General features: G+C 50.2%; 1 protein-coding gene across 2 annotated transcripts in view; it reads right to left on the bottom strand.

Annotated features, from left to right (window-relative positions):
• Positions 1-1,968: 1,968 nt before the first annotated feature.
• Positions 1,969-17,777, bottom strand: part of TAFA5 (TAFA chemokine like family member 5) — a 273,873-nt gene continuing 258,064 nt past the window's right edge. For both annotated transcript variants that reach the window (XM_049884691.1, XM_049884692.1), the window contains exon 4: positions 1,969-4,217. In XM_049884691.1, coding sequence (XP_049740648.1) covers positions 4,209-4,217 — 9 coding nt within the window. In that variant the 3' untranslated portion in view covers positions 1,969-4,208. The remainder of the gene's footprint in view (positions 4,218-17,777) is intronic.

Raw genomic sequence — 17,777 nt, 5'->3', positions numbered from 1 at the left:
GGACCCCGCCCCAACCCTCCACCTTTATCCTGGCTGAGGTGGCGCCACTGCCCTTCTCCATCTGAGCCCAGTGACATGGGTGTGGGGGTGTTTGTTACCACAGCACAACCTCACCTAGGCTGACAAATACACCTCAGACTGACATAGGTTTGGGGTTGTTTGTTACCACAGCATGAGCTCACCCAGGCTGACAGATACAACTCAGGCTGACACGGGTGTGGGTGGTTGTTACCAGAGCATAACCTAACCCAGCCTGACAGATACATCTCTGACTGACATGAGTGGGGTTATTTGTTACCACAGCAAGACCTAACCCAGGCTGACAGGTACACCTTAGACTGACATGGGTGTGGGGCTGTTTCCACAGCACAGCCTGACCCAGGCTGACAGATACACCTCTGACTGACCTGGGCGTGGGGTTGTTTGTTACCACAGCATGACCTAACCCAGGCTGACAGATACACCTCTGACTGACATGGGTGTGGGGCTGTTTATTACCACAGCATGACCTGACCCAGGCTGACAGATACACCTCTGACTGACCTGGGTGTGGGGTTGTTTGTTACCATAGCACAACCTAACCTAGGCTGGCAGACACACTTCTGAATCTTACATGGCATGGAATATTTAGAGAGATCATCTGTATTTTTGCAGTCCTGGTGGTCAGTGAATCTCATCTTTTGCTTCAGCTTCATGGTTTGCGTTTTCTCTGCAGACATACCTGGAAGACTAGAATTGTGATGCTTGGGAGTTTCTGCAGGCAGTGCAGGGGGTTTTCAGGGTGGGCTCAACTAGCCCATCAGGAGCCCTCCCCGGAACCGCTTCTCACCCTGCACACTAATGCCTCAACAGAAGGAGGAGGGGTGCCCTTACCCCAGCCACGCTGTCTGTCCTGTCTTGTCTGACTCCGTGCTCTGAGCTGCACAGCCCCCAGTGGGCTCACTGAGGTATCTCAGTGGGAGGGGCCCATGCCTCCCGCCCAGTTCAGGCCTTTTACAGCATGGGTGCTGAGGCCCCTGAGAGGGATGGGCCATGCTGAGGGGCCCTACGGCAGATGCTAGGCCTGCCTCTGCCCCCCACATCTTCCAGGGCAAGATGGCTCCTTGGGACACTGGTTGGGGTCTCTTCTTTCCACAGTGAGGTAGCTCCAAAGGCCAACGAAGGGTCCTCGGAACCAAGTGTGAGCCACGCTTCCTTCTCCATGCCCAAAGGCATTTTACAAAGAGCAGCTGGAATGCCTGCCTGTGTAGGCTCCTGGGTACAGCACTAGGTGTGGCCTCTCTGCAAACCTGGGCAGGAACAGTCTGACATCTAGAGGCCTCAATCAAGACCCAGGCACTTTCCCTGGGAAAGGGTCCTTAAAGTGTTGTCTTCCTTGGAAGCCATGTCCGTGAGCGGGGTCATCTCCTGTGTGTCCAGGGTCCTGTGCAGAAGGAATGGAGCCCATCAGCCTCCCGCTGACCATGACTGGTCTGGACTCCTGCCTGAAGCGGGCCCCAGGCCCCGGACAGAGTGAAGTAGAAAGAGTCTTCTCCACCTTCAAGGCCGCACCTTTGGCCACGGAAGCAGGGAAGTTTGGCCTTTGCCTGGACATGGGGATTCACTCAGGAAGCACTGAGGCCCCATAACCGATGACGCTGCTGGGAACTGTCCACTCGCCCAGTGCTGGCCTCAGAGGCATCCCTGCCCATCAGGTACTCCGGACAGACAACTGCACGCCCATCCTCTTGGCCTGCGGATTCTGTGCGTGCCCAGGGTACTACATGTGAAAGGTGGCTCAGGAAGGAGACCTAGGCCCCTGTGTTCGCTCCCAGCCCCTGTTGCCCAAAGAGGTTGGGCAGACCCTGTCCCCTCAAACACCAGCTGCAGGCAGGCTGCTTACTCACTATCCCCTACCACCCCCATGGGTCAAGTCAGCTATAGCCCCTCTCCCAGGACACCACGGGCAGGGAACAAAAGCCATGCTTATCAAAGGATTTTTTCTTTATTTTCATAATTTAGCTGAATCAACACAAAATTGAATACTGTAAAACAAGAAAAAAAAAATGCGGTAACATCTTAAATCTCCTGGTCTCCGCCCACAAAGGTGCCTACATTCTTCCAAAAGAAACTGGCAAGAGAGAGGGGGTGGGATGCTGGCTGGTCACAGGTGTGCTCGGCCAGGGGACACCCCCCTGCTCAGGCCATCTGAGCCAGGATGGGGCGTCTGGCCAGCTAGGGTTGGCACCCTTTCCTGCGCACCTCCTCTGTGATGACAAGCCAAAACCTCAGCCCTTCCTTCTGCTCAAAGATACAATCACCTCGAAATTGATGGTGGCTGGAAAGTAAATTAAATACTCATGGATACTGGAACGGGTCTTAAATAAATGGATTTTCTTCCCTATCTTTAGTCTATGGGTTTGGGACAGCTTCTACATAGTTATTATTTATTTATTTTTTTACTGCTTTTTGTTTTTTTAGTAGCATAGAACTAGCATAATATTCATGTTAATTGGACTCTAGGTAGTATACTTCAGCAGAAACTCAGGAAAACGGAGGAGCCTGGCTGATGAAAGCCAGGAGAAGGAAAAACAGAACTTCCCTTTCTTAGCTGGCATGTGGGACGCCGCTTTGCAGGGAGGGCGGAGAAGGGCCGGTCCCTGCGTTCTGGGGTGCCGCCCCTCCCCCATTTCCTCACCTCACTTTGCTTTTTTCCACCTGTTGACATGAAGACAGACGACTTCTGGGGATGGGGGCAAACACCAAACTGGGTAGAAGAAATCGGCTGCAAACTGAACTCAAGGTCTATTAATGCGAAAGAGGAGTGAGAAAAGGAAAAACAGATCCATCGGAAGAGGCGTGATGAAACTATTGCACACTCAGTTTTCACCGATACATAGACCAAAGGGAAATTAAGCACGGAACCCAAACCAAAAGGGGAGAAGGAACCTGGCCACCCCTGGGGCACTGGCTGGATGGCTGCTGTGATGGGGACATGGCTGTCCTCGACTTGCTTCTCCCAGGGTCCGGCCCCTGGTGCCTGTTGCCCCTAGGTCTGGGTGGGGGGGGGCTCTGACCTCACCACCGTGTCCCCCCACTGAAGTCATCAGGAACACACGGAACTCCACCCGCCCGCTTCTCGCGCTGGCCAGGGCTACCACATTAATTGTTAAATAGGATTTTCTACAAATATACAACATATAAAAACTGTTAAATATATAACTTTAGGCTTTGCAAAATACATTTAATGATCTCTTTCAAACAAGTGTTACTTTAGTTTCCTTTAATTTGCTTTCTGGAGCTAAATGGTGTGTCGGATGAGACAGCGGTCATGGGAGACCCAACATGCTCTTGGCAAATACTGGATTATCCAACTATCAAAAATGGAACTGTAGAAGAGGCATGTTTAACTGGTTAAAACAGAAAGTGATTTTAGTACGATGAAGTCCACCTAATACGAGAGAGGAGGTGCCGGCCATCTGAGTTCCCGGGAGGGCCCACAGTGTCCACGGGAAGGACATCCTGCTTGGGATCCCAGATAGGATGGGGTCCTCCCGGCCCCCAGCAGATCCTTCCAGGACTCACCGCAGTGTTCGTGGGGTAGAGCCTCTGCTGCGGCCCCACTCTGGACTCCGCCAGGGATGAAAGCGTGTCTCTGCCACTGTGCCCCCAACTGCCTCCCGCCCCCACAATCCAGCCCAGGGAACTTGGACATTAAGGTTGTGTCCACTTTAAAATAGATTTTTCTCTTTGGTCTATTGAATATACTGAAAGTATAAGAAAATAAAAGCAATTCGGACAGTCTGGGGCTCAGGAAGAGGCTTGCGTCTGCACCTGAGTGTCCTCCCATCGGCCGGGGCTCCTCGGAGGTTGGCTGGGCTCTGGCTGCCTCTGGCCATTGGCGCGGCCCCTCCTCTCCTGGTCCTGGGGGCACCAACTGAGCCACGTCCCTCCGGGGTGGGCACGTAGATGTACCCCTCAGACTGTATATTGCTAACGCCGCTCACAGCTCCCCGCCTGTGTATCTCAGTCTGGGCTCCTCAAAGAGGCCAGACGGGCTGGAGCTCGGGGCCTCCTGGAGCGCAAGGTCCTGGATAGGCTGCCAGGAGGTGGAGGGGGCAGAGGGCGGAGGGCAGGTGAGGTCCACAGTGGGCGCAGGACGCAGGCGGCCTTGGGGGCTCTCCACAGAGCCAAGGCCACTTCCCAAGGCCCTTCTCGTGTTGTGTTTGTCAGGAGACCTGTGGAGCAAAGAGAAGAGTAGGTGAGCCTCTCGTTCAGACCCTGTAGGGTCCCATCTGGAAATAAGGCTGCAGGTGGATGAACCTAGAACGGTCTACAGAGTGCTCCCCAGGGACAGCCCCTATAATGAAGGCTCATTAGACCTTCTGTTGTTTGCTGCCATCGAGTCAGTCCCAACTCATGGTGACCCCAGGCACAAGAGAACAAAATGCAGCCCAGTTCTGGGCCACCCTTGTGATCTGTTGCAGGTTGGAGCTTAGGATCCACAGAGTTTTCATTGGCTGGCTACCAGAAGGAGATCTCCTGGCCTTTCTTCCTAGTCTGTTTCAGTCTGGAAGCTCCCCTGAACCCGTTCAGCATCACAGCAACATGCAAGCCTCCCATTACAGACGGCTGGTAGCTATGCATGAGGTGTGCAGGCTGGGAATTAACCCCAAGCCTACTGACAGAAGGCAAGAATTCTACCACTGAACCACCACTACACACGCCCTCATTCTGGGTAGGACACCACCAGCCGCCATTGAGCCATTCTGACTCATGGCACCCCCATGTGTGCCAGGGCACAACTGTGCTCCATAGTGTTTTCACTGGCTGATTTTTGGAAGTAAATGGCCAGGCCTTTCCTTCTAGTCTGTCTTAGTCTGGAAGCTCCATTGAAACCTGTTCGGCATCATAGCAACATCCATGCCTCCACTGACAGATGAGCGGGGCCTGCTCGTGAGATGCGCTGGCTGGGAAAGGAACCGGGGCTCCCTCATGGAAGGTGAGAATTCTACCACTGAGCCACCTCGGCCCCTTGAAGACTTGTTAGAAGCCATAAAACTAAGGCCTGAGCAGTTTGGAGGAGCCCAGCTCTGCAAAAACGTCCCGGCCAGCCCTGCCCTTCCCTTCTTGCTCCTGTGCTGAGTCCTCTACCCACCACGGGGTGATGGTGATGGGGAAGTCAGAGGGTCCCTGTGCAGACAGCAGCAGCCACAGCTCCCTGCCGCTGAGCTCTGTCCTGTCTGCAGGGCACGCTCCCTGCAGGGGCAGGGCAGCTGGTACCCACAGCGCCTGTGCTCGGGGGCAAAGCCAGGGGAGAGCCAAGCTGGCTACTCCATGAAGATGGGCCTGCTGCCTCCTCCTGCTGAGCCGACGCTGGCAGTGATGGAAACGTGGGGCCTCGAGGGAGGGTGGTCCCGTGGCTATGCACTGGAACCTGCATGTCTCTGGGCACAGGAGAAGCACTGTCAGCAGTGGGAAACCTGGAGCAAGGCGCCTCTCAGAAGCCCAGGCTCTGGCCGTTTGAGGGCTGCCCACGCACAGCCCCCCTGCCAGGGTCATCAGGCTCAGAATACCAACTGCCCCTTTTGGTCCCCAGGGGCAGGAGCTGCAAGGCCATCTGTCTCTCAGCTGCTCCCTGGGGACAGCCATTCTGCAAGACAGCAGTATCTTCACATAGGCTTCAGGCTCCCAGGCACATCCCTGCCTACATGTTCCCAGCTCTCCCTCCACCAGGGGCCATGGGGCGATGTGAGTCAGAGCCCATCAGTGGCCCCCGTCTGGCTCCTGCCTCCACAACGACAAGTGACACAGCTGCAGGGTGGCCAGGATGCCACTGGCCCCGAGCCCTGGCTGGTTGGTGCGTCCCCTGCTCACATCCATGCCTCACAGGGGGCTGCCCATTGGTGCTTGTACACCTGGCAGTGGGGGGAACTTCCTCCCTTGGGGAGGTGAGGGTATGGATCTGAGCACAGGGCCCAAAACACCTCTTGAACAAGCCCCTTTTCTGGCCAGTGCACAGTCCAGGTCCCCAGCTGTGGTCTAGCTCCAGGTCTTAAACGACTGGAAAACCAGGCCTTCAGAGAACATGGAGAATGTCTAGGAAGAAATAACGAGGCAGTCTTAAAATAACCCAGCCCTCAGGATCCACGCTTCAGACGCCAGGAGACACACCTTCGTGTGCCCTACAATGGTCACTGCATCCACTCAAGCTCAAGAAACCTCAGTGGCTCCCTACTTCCCCAAAGAAGCTGAGTCAGGCAGATCTGACCCCAGAGAAGGCAGCGGCTCCGTCCACTCAACATGGCTATCCGGGAGGGGGCATGTGACCACAAAGCTCCATTCCTCCAAGGAGCCTGCCAGATGAAGATGACTCTGGGCACCGCTCAAACACGGCTGACTCCTGAGTGGTGCAGACGGTCAACACGCATGGCTGCTAACCTAAAGGCTGGCGGGTCAATACACCCAGAGGCACCTCAGAAGAAAGACCTACTGATCTGCTTCCAAAAACTCAGCCACGGACAACCCTGTGGATTTAGGAAGTGGTGAGTATCTGTTTATGGTGGTGGGAAACTTGGCAAAGATTATGGATGATGGTCGTGCCACATAATTAATGGAATTGACATCACTAAATTGTTCACCTGAAAGATACTGAATTGGCAAATGTTGTCTTATATATATTTTTACAATAATTAAAAAAAAAAAAAGAAAACCCCACAGAGCACGGTTGTACTGTGAAATACGTGGGGTCACCACGAGCCAGGTCAACATGAGTCAGAGTTGACTGGACGGCATCTGGTTTTGCGTTTACTGTTCCCGTCGCATCATTAAAGCTGACCTCGCCTCCAAAACCAGGTGTGCTGCTCCGCAGTGGAGGAGAAAGTTTGTCTAGGTGCTTGGCTGCTAATAAAAAAATTAAAACAAAACCTCCCAGCCCTGGTTATCCAAGTGAGGGGTATTTCCTCTCCTCGTTAAAAGATTCCATTTGACAGGAAGGTCGGGACATGCTCTCCATTCTGAATGGAAACTGTGCACAAAAGGTTCCCACTGACGGCCGACAGACCAAGGCGCAGGGTAGCATGACCACCACCACAACAACAGCAAGAAGCCCCCTGGGAACAGGGTGAATCCTCAAACCTCAAGCCTGGGAGTGCTGAGGAGGCCATGGCAGACCCCAGGGGCTTGGCTCTCGGCCCCAGGAGTGGCCACCCTTCCTGCCTCCTCTGAGGAGGCCTGGGGGTCCAGGAGACCACCTCCTTCGCCAAGCCTGTTAGGTGAGGTTAGAGCACACTGCCCGGGTGGAGCCCTGCTCCACTGCTCACATCTGCCCATCTCACGGTGCTTCTCCCTGTGCCTCCACAACCCCAGGTGTCACAGATCCCGGCCTTGCCAGGTGGAGTTTAGAACAAGCTCGCTGAGACCTCCTAGGGCCAACACTACTCACATGTCTCTTAACCTGAAAATTGGTGGCGCCGATGTCTGAGGGTTTCTCTGTTCCTATGTACCCCCCATCTACCAGAATAGGAAGTGAGAGGTCTGGGTTTCCAGTGAGAAGGGGGCTCCCACTTCCTCCAGCCGTGCGAGAGAGCTGCTTAAAAGCTTTTCCGTGTTCGGGGTTGCAGTGAGGGCAGCACCTGCCCTGCCGTGTCTGGAGGATGGACAAGGGCATCCATTTCAGGCCGGGCTCCAATTCCTCTGGCCACTCATTGACACAGGCACTGCGACCCCTGAGAACAGTGTACCCTCAACCCTCAGGCCGTCTCTGAAAATGGCGAGGTACCGAGCCCAGAAAGCCAAAGTTACATGGTGGATACACTGCTCTTGTATAAGCCCCAAGACAAGGATGGAAAGGAGGGGCCAGGTGACACGCATGAAGCTGCTCTGCTGTCTAACCAACACAGGCCTTGGTTTGAGGCCACCGCGCCCCTCCCTGGGGGCTTCTCTTGCACCAAGAATCAGATGACAGGTGTCTGTAAAAGTATTATGTCAGCTCTGAGGTATTAGGGGAGATGGCTGTGTTGCCAGACTTACGAGCTCCCTTAAGAAGCAGCTCCTTAGACATAGAAAGGCACTGTTTGTGCAGCCACATTGTCTAATGCAACAAAGTGTATTTATCCAAGGCCCAGAGGGTGAAGGACATTGTCCAGGGGGCAGTGGTGGTTCAGTAGTGGAATTCTCACCTTCCACACGGGAGACTCACCTCATACGAAGCCCCCATCTGTCAGTAGAGGTTTGTATGTTGTTGTGATGCTTAACAGGTTTCAGCAGAGATTCCAGACTCAGACTAGGAAGAAAGGCCCGGCAATCTACTTGCAAAAATCAGTCAGTAAAAACCCTATGGATCACAACAGTCCAATCTGCAAGTGACCATGATGATGGCACAAGACCGGGCATCATTTCCTTCCACTGAGCATGGGTCACCGTGAATCAGGGATCCACTGAACAGCAGCTGACAACAGTTAACGGATGATAAGAGAAGCCACAGGAAGAGGGGCCTGGAGAGCAGCTCCGGCTGAGCCCCCGCGTCTGGGAAGTGGCCACCAGGCCGGTCCTGCCTCCTATGTCTGGCTCGGCATGTGCAGACACCTCCCCCTGCCAGCCGAGACCCCGGACCCAGCCCAACAGATGGTGGAGCCGCCAGATCCCCGCCCATGGCAGGTCATCCACAACTCGTTCCCGCAAGCTCAGAGAAGATGCAATCAGGGACCTTGAGGACAAAGCCCTCTGAGGGCAGCTCTTCAAAGGCACCTCCTAGAACCCAAGGCTGTGAATCAGAGTGTCGGTGCCTGCAGCTGGCAGGGCTTGGCTCTCCCGGATCAAACCCCATCCCTCTCTGCTCCTTTAACCAGGCTGTTGTTGTTAGGTGCCATCAAATAGACTCCAGCAACACTATGTATGACAGAGCTAAAAGGCTGCCCAGTCCTGGGCCATCCTCACTATCATTGCTGTGTTTGAGCCCACTGTTGCAGCCACTGTGCCAATCCATCTCAAGTATCTTCCTCTTTTTTGCTGATGCTCTACCTTACCAAGCATGGTACCCCAAAACTCATTGCCATCGAGTCGATTCTGACTCATAGCGACCCTATGGGACAGAGTGAAACTGCCCCACAGGGTTTCTAAGGAGGACCTGGTAAATTCGAACTGCCGGCTTTTTGGTTAGCAGCCGTAGCTCTTAACCACCGTGCCAGAGTTTCCCCAGGCATGGTAGCCAGGAAAACCTTGTGGGTAGCAGCACCACGCGGTAAGTGCCTGGTGCGTGTTTGCTGTGATTACTGATTTCCCAGACTGAGTCTGCGACTGCAGTCTTCTTCCACACCCTGAGCTTTGCTTTCCCTCATTATCCGGTTCTCTGTCACATCTTACTCTTTAATCCCCAGGGAATTCCATTTAGGACATCGTGTGGGATAAGGATCCAACTTCACTTTTTCCCCAAATGGGAAGCCGATCTTCCCGACACAAGTCATTGGGGCCCGCCCCTCCCTCGTTGGTTCCAATGCCCACAGAATCCCATATTCCAGCCTTGTAAACACTTGGGCCTGTCTCAGGGCCGTGTGGGCTGTTCTGCTGATCAGAAAACCACGGTAACAAGAGGCAATGGCTTCTCGGGTGCTGACGGTGTGGCTGGGGCTTTGCCATACCTGTACTTACAATGCACGAGCAGGAAATGAGCAGAGTCTTTCGGTGGTGCAGACAGTAAACGTGCTCAGCTGCTAACCAAGAAGTTGGAGGTTTGAGCCCATGCGCAGGTGCCTCGGAAGAAAGACCTGGGGTCCACTTCCCAAAACTCAGCCACTGAAAACCCTACGAAACGTAGTTCTGCTCTGACACACAGAGGGTCACCACGAGTTGGAGTCGACTCGATGGCAATTTTTTTTTCTTTTCAGGAAATGGGTTGCTACACTGGTCCCAACTTCCTTCCCCAGGCTGTGGCTGGCCTCTCAATTTCCTTTAAGATGTGTTTGACTGTGGGAAGTCTGAGCTATTAAACTTCTCCACTTGTTCTCCACCGCAGGAAGGAATTATCTATTCAGATAATAGATCCGGAACCAAGGCCCAGCCACGCAATGGGCCAAAGCCCCAAGCTGAGTGGCTCTGCCAGTGCTTCTCTGCCTCAGTGGGCCCCGTTACTGCCGCTTCGCACATGCTCCCCTATCCCATTGGACGAGGCACCTGGGTTGTTAGTTCCTGTCTATTCGGTTCCGAGTCACGGTGGCCCCATGTACAACAGAGCCATCATCATGACTGTCAGTGGGCTCAACTTCACGGGGCAGCCCCTGTGTACTCTGAGTGCCTTCCAACCTGGGGGTCCCATCTCCCAGCACGGTATCAGACAACATTCTGTTGTGATCTGTAGGGCTTTCACTGGTTAATTTTAGGAAGTAGGCCTTTCTTCCTAGTCTTAGTCTGGAAGCTCTGCTGCAACCTGTCCACCATGGGTGACTCCGATGGTATTTGAAACACTGGTGGCATAGTCTCCAGCATCATAGCCACGTGTGAGCCCCCACAGTAGGACAGACTGACAGACGGGTGGTAATTTTTCTGATATGAGGTCTTTTAATCACCTGTGGCTGAATTACACTCTGATATAAAAGGTGAACTCCTTTTGTAAGGTTGCAAAAAATTCACTGGAAATTTTATTAAATCTAAAAGTTATTTTTGAAAGAATGGACAGTCTCCCAGCACTTAGTCATCCAGTCTCCTTATCAAAGTGTATGGCATCGTTCTATTTATTTATTCAAGTCTTAAAATTTCTTACGGCAAAACTTCAAAATTTTTTTCACATAGGCACTAAGGGGGCCCTGGGGGCGCAGTGATTAAGCGCTTGGCCGCTAACTGAGAGGTCAGTGGTTTGAACCCACCAGCTGCTCCACAGGAGAAAGGCTTGGCAGTCTGCTTCCTTAAAGATTACAGCCCAGAAACCCTAAGGGCAGTTGTATTCTGTCCTATAGGGCTGCTATGAGTTGGAATCAACTGGACAGCAACAGGTTTGGTTTTACTTTTAACCATCTCTTGCTAAAGTTATTTTATGTTTTCAGTTACGAGCATCAGGGGTCCTCCCTCTTTCTTACTTACTTTTATTTCCTTTGTTTATTTTAATTAAACCATAACTGTTCCTACCACATTTTCTTATAAGTAAGAAAGCAATCAGCTTTTGTCTAGAGAAGGCTCTCCACATGCAAGTAGATACGTTTCCGAAAGACTGCTTACAAATTCATCTGCTTTTATATCCCCAATGTCACTGTAAACACGACTGCTAATTCCATCTGCTGGTGGCAGACATGGTTGATGTACTTTTATCAATATAGTCCAGGGGTGTACAAACTTTTGCTGAAAAGCACCAGAGAGTAAATATTTTCAGCTTTGCCAGACCCAAATCTCTTTCATAGCTATTTGGTTGTGCCACTGAGAAAGCAACCATATACAATATGTAAAAGAATGAGCAACGCTGTGTGCCAACAAAACTTTATTTACAAAAACAGGTGGTGGGCTAGATTTGGCCCTCAGGCTGTAGTTTGCCAAGCCCTAATCTAGACCATAGCTTGTTTTATCTATGAAAACTTTAAAGTTGAATACAAGTAGAGAAACTTCTCTATTTATCTTATAACTGGTCAATTAAAAAAAAAAAATTTACTGAACTCTTATTAGTTCTCAAGGCATTTCAGTGTTTTCGCTAGAGCCCTGACACACATGGTACCTCATCTGCATGTCATAATGACTCTATTTTCTCTTATGAAACGTTTATCTCATGGCTTTGGTGAGAACCTCCAGGATGTAGCCCACAGCAGTGGAGACTGCAGCCTCCCTGGCCAGCCTCAGTATGGACAGGACCAGGGAACAGTCTCAAGGACAGTGCTGGCTTTGGTGCAAGGTGGACATTAGGTGCCACCTTCTCATCCATGTCAGCCAGGAGCTCGGTGGCTATGGTTGCTGCTGGTGGTTTTCCTGTTTCATGAAGCGCAAACATTGGGTTTGCTTAGTGCCCTTTCAGCATCTACTGAAACGGCTGTTGTTAGGTACAGTTGAGTCAGCTCTGACTCATGGCCACTCCGTATACAACAGAAGGAAACATTGCCTGTCCTGAACCATTGAGGTTTAATTTATGACTTAGTTCATGCATATTTCTGTAGAGTTTTCATAAATGATAGAACATTAGAGGAGCCCTGGTGGCACTGTGGTTAAGCCTTTGGCTGCTAACCAAAAGGTCAGCAGTTCGAATCCACCAGCCGCTCCTAAGAAACCCTATGGGGCAGTTCTTGTCTGTATAATGTTCAATATGTAGCTGCTAACTCAATTTTAGTAATTTTATTATTCAAAACTTCTATGCCCTGGTTATTTTTATTGTTGTTATTGGTGTTGTTGATCTTAACATGGATTTGAGAGTTTAAATTTCCAACCAAAAAATGTATTTCTAGAAATTTGGCTTATTATTAACTGGGTTTGCGTCATATATACTTCTGCCATGCTAATCAGTACCTCAACAGTTTCTGAAGGTTACACTGTCATTACGATTTGAACTATTTATTAATACAAAACATCACGCTATTCCAATTTAATATGTTTTACCTCCTGATTTCCTTTCAATTGCATTTTCCTGGTATATTCTTATTCTTTGCTTTTAACCTTTTTGTTTTTGTTTGTAGGAGTACTTTTAGAAGGCAACACATATTTGGCTATTAAAAAAAAACAACAAGAATCAAACCATGGGATAGTCTTTGCCTTTTAAATAGAGGAGACTGACCCATTTACATTTATTGTCATCACTGATATTAAAATCCTATCATATACAGTTTATACTATGTTCCACACTGATTTTTGGTTATGCTCCCTTTATGGTTCATTTTATCTTTCAACACATCTACAATGTTTCATTTGCTTTTTTCTTCTTCTGTGGTAGTCTTTAGGTTAATCAAACACACCGTTCTGTTACCTATGACTACCCTCTAACAGCGACATAGCCTTTGTGAATTATAGCCAGAGGTTACAAACCAGTTTACTATTGCACAGCAGTTATTTTTCACGATATGAACAGTATGCTAAGTACACGACATTTTGGAATTTTCAATTTTGTAACCATAGTTACAGATGTTATTTATGCCTAGCTTGGTGCATTTAATTGGCATCAGTGGTCACCATCAGACTTCTCACATTGTAACTGCAGATCTTTAGTTCTCAATTTCCATTTCCTTCTTGATTGACTAGAATGCATTTTTTACTTGCTTTTTAAGGAAAAGCATGTGGGTGGTGCTTCCTCAAACCTTGCAAATCTCAAACTGTGGGGCTTACCCTTTTTGTCCAAAACAACAATTTGAGAATACCGAATTCATAAGTACAATTGTTTTTCAATCAAAGCCATTTAGATGCTCCTCCTGTTTATCTTCTGGTTGAGAGCAGAAGGCAGATTGTTCCTGCCATTGTAGCTTGTTTTTGCCTAGGCACAAGATGTTATTAATTAATCTTCCTGGGATTTATAGTTAGCAGCCATAGCACTTAACCACTACACCACCAAGGTTTCCATATATATATTATATGCTCAAGGTTTTTTTTAGGTTAGGGAAGGTGTTTCTTCAACACTACATTTTTACCCCAATCTGATTATTATTATTCTTTCTGTCCTTGCCATCCTTGCCATCCCTCAGGAGCATCCAGGATTCTTAGGTTAGAAATATATCCCCTTCTCTATATATACATGCCCTTGTCTACACGTATCGACTCCTCTCTACTTTCTCTGTGCTCTCCTGGTTCTGAGATTGGCCTCCAGTCACTGCTTGGATTTTCTGCAGCGACAGTTCTGTTGTTTGCAGCTTCCAATACATATTTAAATCCTACACTTCTATTTGGGGTATCTTTGTATTCCTCTCCTATTTCACACAGTAAACCTTTGGATCTTGGACTTCATTCTTTCATTTTGGTCCCTTGCTCCTGGATCACAGCAGCCATAGGCTCATGGACCCTTTGATGCCGAGAAGTAGATGCCTTCTGAAAGTCTCATCTGTTTACTGTGAGGACTATTTTCAGAGCTGGCTCAGCTTTTCAATCTCTAGGACAGCAGTTCCTTCACAGAGTGCTTACTTTTCACAGGGCCAGCTTGGAGTTTGGGCTTTGATGCTTTTTTAATTCATTTTTGAACAGAGAGAGATCGACTCTGGCCTGGAATTAGCCAGCAGGCTAGGTGGGAGTGTCTCAGGCCTTCCTGCAGTCCACGTGGGTGTGGGAAGCCCTGCCGTCTCCGGGCTAGCCTGGGAGGTCTGGGTAACATGTAGACACTAGGCCCTCAAGTAATGCCCAACTGGCTCCTAACCAGCAGGAGATGGCTCCCCAGTGCTGGGGCTCTTCCCACGGAGGGGCCAGGTTTTCAGTTTACATTTGAGAGTTATACACTCTTTTGGGAATGGCAGGTTGAGTGGAAGCACACAGACCTGGGGGATCCCAGCGTTCTCTCTTCCTCTTGCCCTACAATGAGGCTCTTCCCCACCAACTATGCCTTCTACAGGGAGACTCAGTTTCCCCCAACCGCCTTGTCCTTGCCATGCTGGATGCTGGGAGTCCAGTCTCTACATGAGGATGAAGGAAACACTGGAGTTGGCAGGATCACACCAAGGCTTGGTGGTTTTTCTGATGACCAATATCCCTATGCCCTGAGGCTAGGCCCGGGTGTGAGGAGTAAGTCAAAGGCTTTTTCTGCATAGTTGGGGTTCACATAAAGCACAGACACCCAAAGAAGGTGCCCCATTCACTTAAGTGATGCACCTATTGTTGTTGTTGGGTACCATCAAGTCAATTCGGACTCACGGCGACCCCATGTGGCAGAGGAGAACTGTAACCTGACCCCATGAATTCCAGTAAATTTCCATTAGTCAGAAAAGACTGCCTTAAACTAGCCCAAGCCAGATTTGACCCACTCCACATGCACAGAAGGGCCCGCTGTGACCGATAATCGACCTCAACAGAGGACACACCAACAGGAGGAACGAATCAGAAGGAAAATCATCACCAGGATCCTATTCCAAAGGAGATGTCTGACGGGAACTATGTCACCTCCTGTTTCCTGGCCACCATAATTCCTGCAATGTCTTCCTTCTGGAATTTTCCCTCCCCGGTACACCTGCGTGGCCACCATCTTGCTGCCCAAATCACATAGAAGCCCTGCTTCCCCATAGCTCAGGGAGTTGGATCTGAGGAACTTACTCCCAGGTCCCTGCCCTGCACATTGCAATAAAGTTACATTCTTTTTCAAAGGCTGGTGTTCAAACGATCGGCAGGTCTGAGCATGCCGGACAGAGCCCACCTTCTAGGGCTGGGCAACAGAACTGCCCCATAGGGTTTTCTTGGCTGTAATCCTAATGGAAATCGATGACCAGGTGTTTCTCCCACACAGCTCCTGGGTGGGTTTAAACTACCAACCTTTCAGTTAGCAGATGAGAGCTTAACCATTTGTGATGCCAGGGATCCTTGTGATGCACCTAGTGGGTGCTTTACCCAGACAGCAACACACATTTTCTCCTTTTCTTTAAGCCATGATGCTATGGGCTGTGCTTCTCATTTCCAGTAATATTTAGAACTGGAATTTGGGCAGTGACTGTGCTGAGCAAGCGCATCTGCTGTCATGTCAACCCACAAAGCCACGGCCCCAGGACCTGGCCTCTCCATCTCTCTATCCAGTGGTGGAGAAGCTGGTTTCCTCTGTGGTACGGAAGGGCTCAGTCACTGGGGAGAAGAGGGCTACACGAGCACCTCCACTCATCTGGGTCTCATCTGGCCAAGCTCAGCCATCACATGTCCATCTGTTCTGTATGCCAGGACTATGCAAGGGCAGAGCCAGCAGAAAACCAAACAGACTTTCCAAGAGACACACTAACGCAACCGGTACATGGACAGACAGGGAGTTTCCCAGAAGAACCAGAGGGCCTAGCTTCATTCTGATGCAGCTGATGGAAATGTGAGCACTTCAGAATACTCTATAAGGTGCCACATAGTTTAAAAAAATCAATTCTTTACCTACACAGAAACCTCACTGTGGAGGCCTCTGTTTACCTTTCCCCTTATCGTCTCAGGAATCTGCACGGTCAGCGCTAGGGGCACACTTACCCCTTTCACAGAGAAGGGAACGGAGACTCAGAAAGGAAGTGACGTCCACAAGGTCACCTGCCCAAATATGCAGAAGAACTGTCATTTCTTCCTGGCAGAAAGTACACGTTGTACAGTGCCAGCAGTCCTAGCACAGGGCCTGTCCCTCTGGGAGACGCAGCGAAGGGGACAGCTCCTACATGCCCGATAAGGCTGAGATCTATGTCCTATTTCGGGGAGAAGACACAGAGTACCCCATGGCAGAAGTGCGGAGAAGAGGATGATGGCATTGTGATCACAACGGGGGCAGAGATTCTGCCCAAGGATCTACATCAACGAATTGCTCACCTGCTCTGTCTGGGGCTTAATGGGAAGTTGACATTTGAAGTAATTTAGATCGAGACACAAATCCTTCTATTTCATTTTAAAAGGCTCATTTTTAAAAAAACAACTCTGCCAAAAGCCATATCTCATTCCCACTGCAGGAGGTAGGCAGGAGCCTCTCCTGGAGCTGCTGTCCCTGGGCTGAGCCAGACTGAGAACAATGGGTCACACTCAATGCCCAGAGAGAACAGCATGCACAGACACAGGGACAAGAGGGACCCGTTCAGTGTGACCAGAACCTGGGGCAAATCAGAGAGACGGGGCAAGTGGGTACAGCAGACGCCTCAGGCAAGGAAATTAGGAGCTGTGCTGTTAGGAAGGATGTCACAGCCTCAGCAACATCTGCAGGTCTCCCACTGACTCGTTTTTCTGTTTTATGTATATGGTCTTACTTTTCACAGTTCAGGGAAGAAGGGTTAAATTTACCTTTGTCCTTTATGAACCACTAAGCCAATTCATTTGTGAGATTATATGGACGTATTAACTGTCATCAGGAAAGGCCAAACCGAACCAAACCACACCCATTGCCATGGAGTAGATTCCAACTGATAGCAACCCTGTCAGACAGAGGAAAACTGTCCCATAGGGTTTCCAAGGAGCGGCTGGTGGATTCCAACTACTGACCTTTTGGTTAGCAGCTGAGCTCTTAACCACTGTGCCACCAGGGTTCCCAGGAAAGACCAATTACCAGAAAAAGACATAGTAGTTGGTAAGGTAGAGGGTCAGTGAAAGTGAGGGAACCCTACCAGATAGATGGCCACAATAGCTTTAACAGTGGACTCAAAAGTACCAACAATCCTGAGGACGGTGCAGGACCGGGCAACACTTCATTCCGCTGCACACAGGTTGACACGAGTCGGAGCCAACTTGACGGCCACTAACAACAATTAAACCAACAGAAGAAAAAGCGTGTTTCAAGCACTCTGTCAGCACAATTCGTCAGCCCCATGAGCTGCTCAAACTTGTAATCAGAAAACGTTATTAATTCAAACAGCTCTAATTGGAACTTGGGACCACTTCAGACTTTATCAATACTTATCAATGTCTGATTTTTAACCAGATGACAAGGCCTTGAGTAGAACTGCTGGGTGTGTTGCACTCACGACTTCAAGGGCTCCTTCATTTTTCGGCACTTTGGAAGCACTCTGGACAAGGGCAGGTCAGGGGCAGGATGGTGCTGTTCCAGCCCCTGGCACTGGAGCAGCTGCAGCACAGGTGAGTTGGCTGAGTCGAGCAGCATAGTGGCCAGAGACCCTCTGCTCACTCTAGAAGGGTTCTCTGGTTCCAGGGGGCTCTTCTTTGAGGGTTTGTCTATATGGGCATATTCGAGTGTCTAAGGCAGAGTCCTA

This window comes from Elephas maximus, chromosome 4 (genome assembly GCF_024166365.1).
Source record: "Elephas maximus indicus isolate mEleMax1 chromosome 4, mEleMax1 primary haplotype, whole genome shotgun sequence".
Lineage (NCBI taxonomy): Eukaryota > Metazoa > Chordata > Mammalia > Proboscidea > Elephantidae > Elephas > Elephas maximus.
This window is presented reverse-complemented; position numbering and strand designations above follow the sequence as displayed.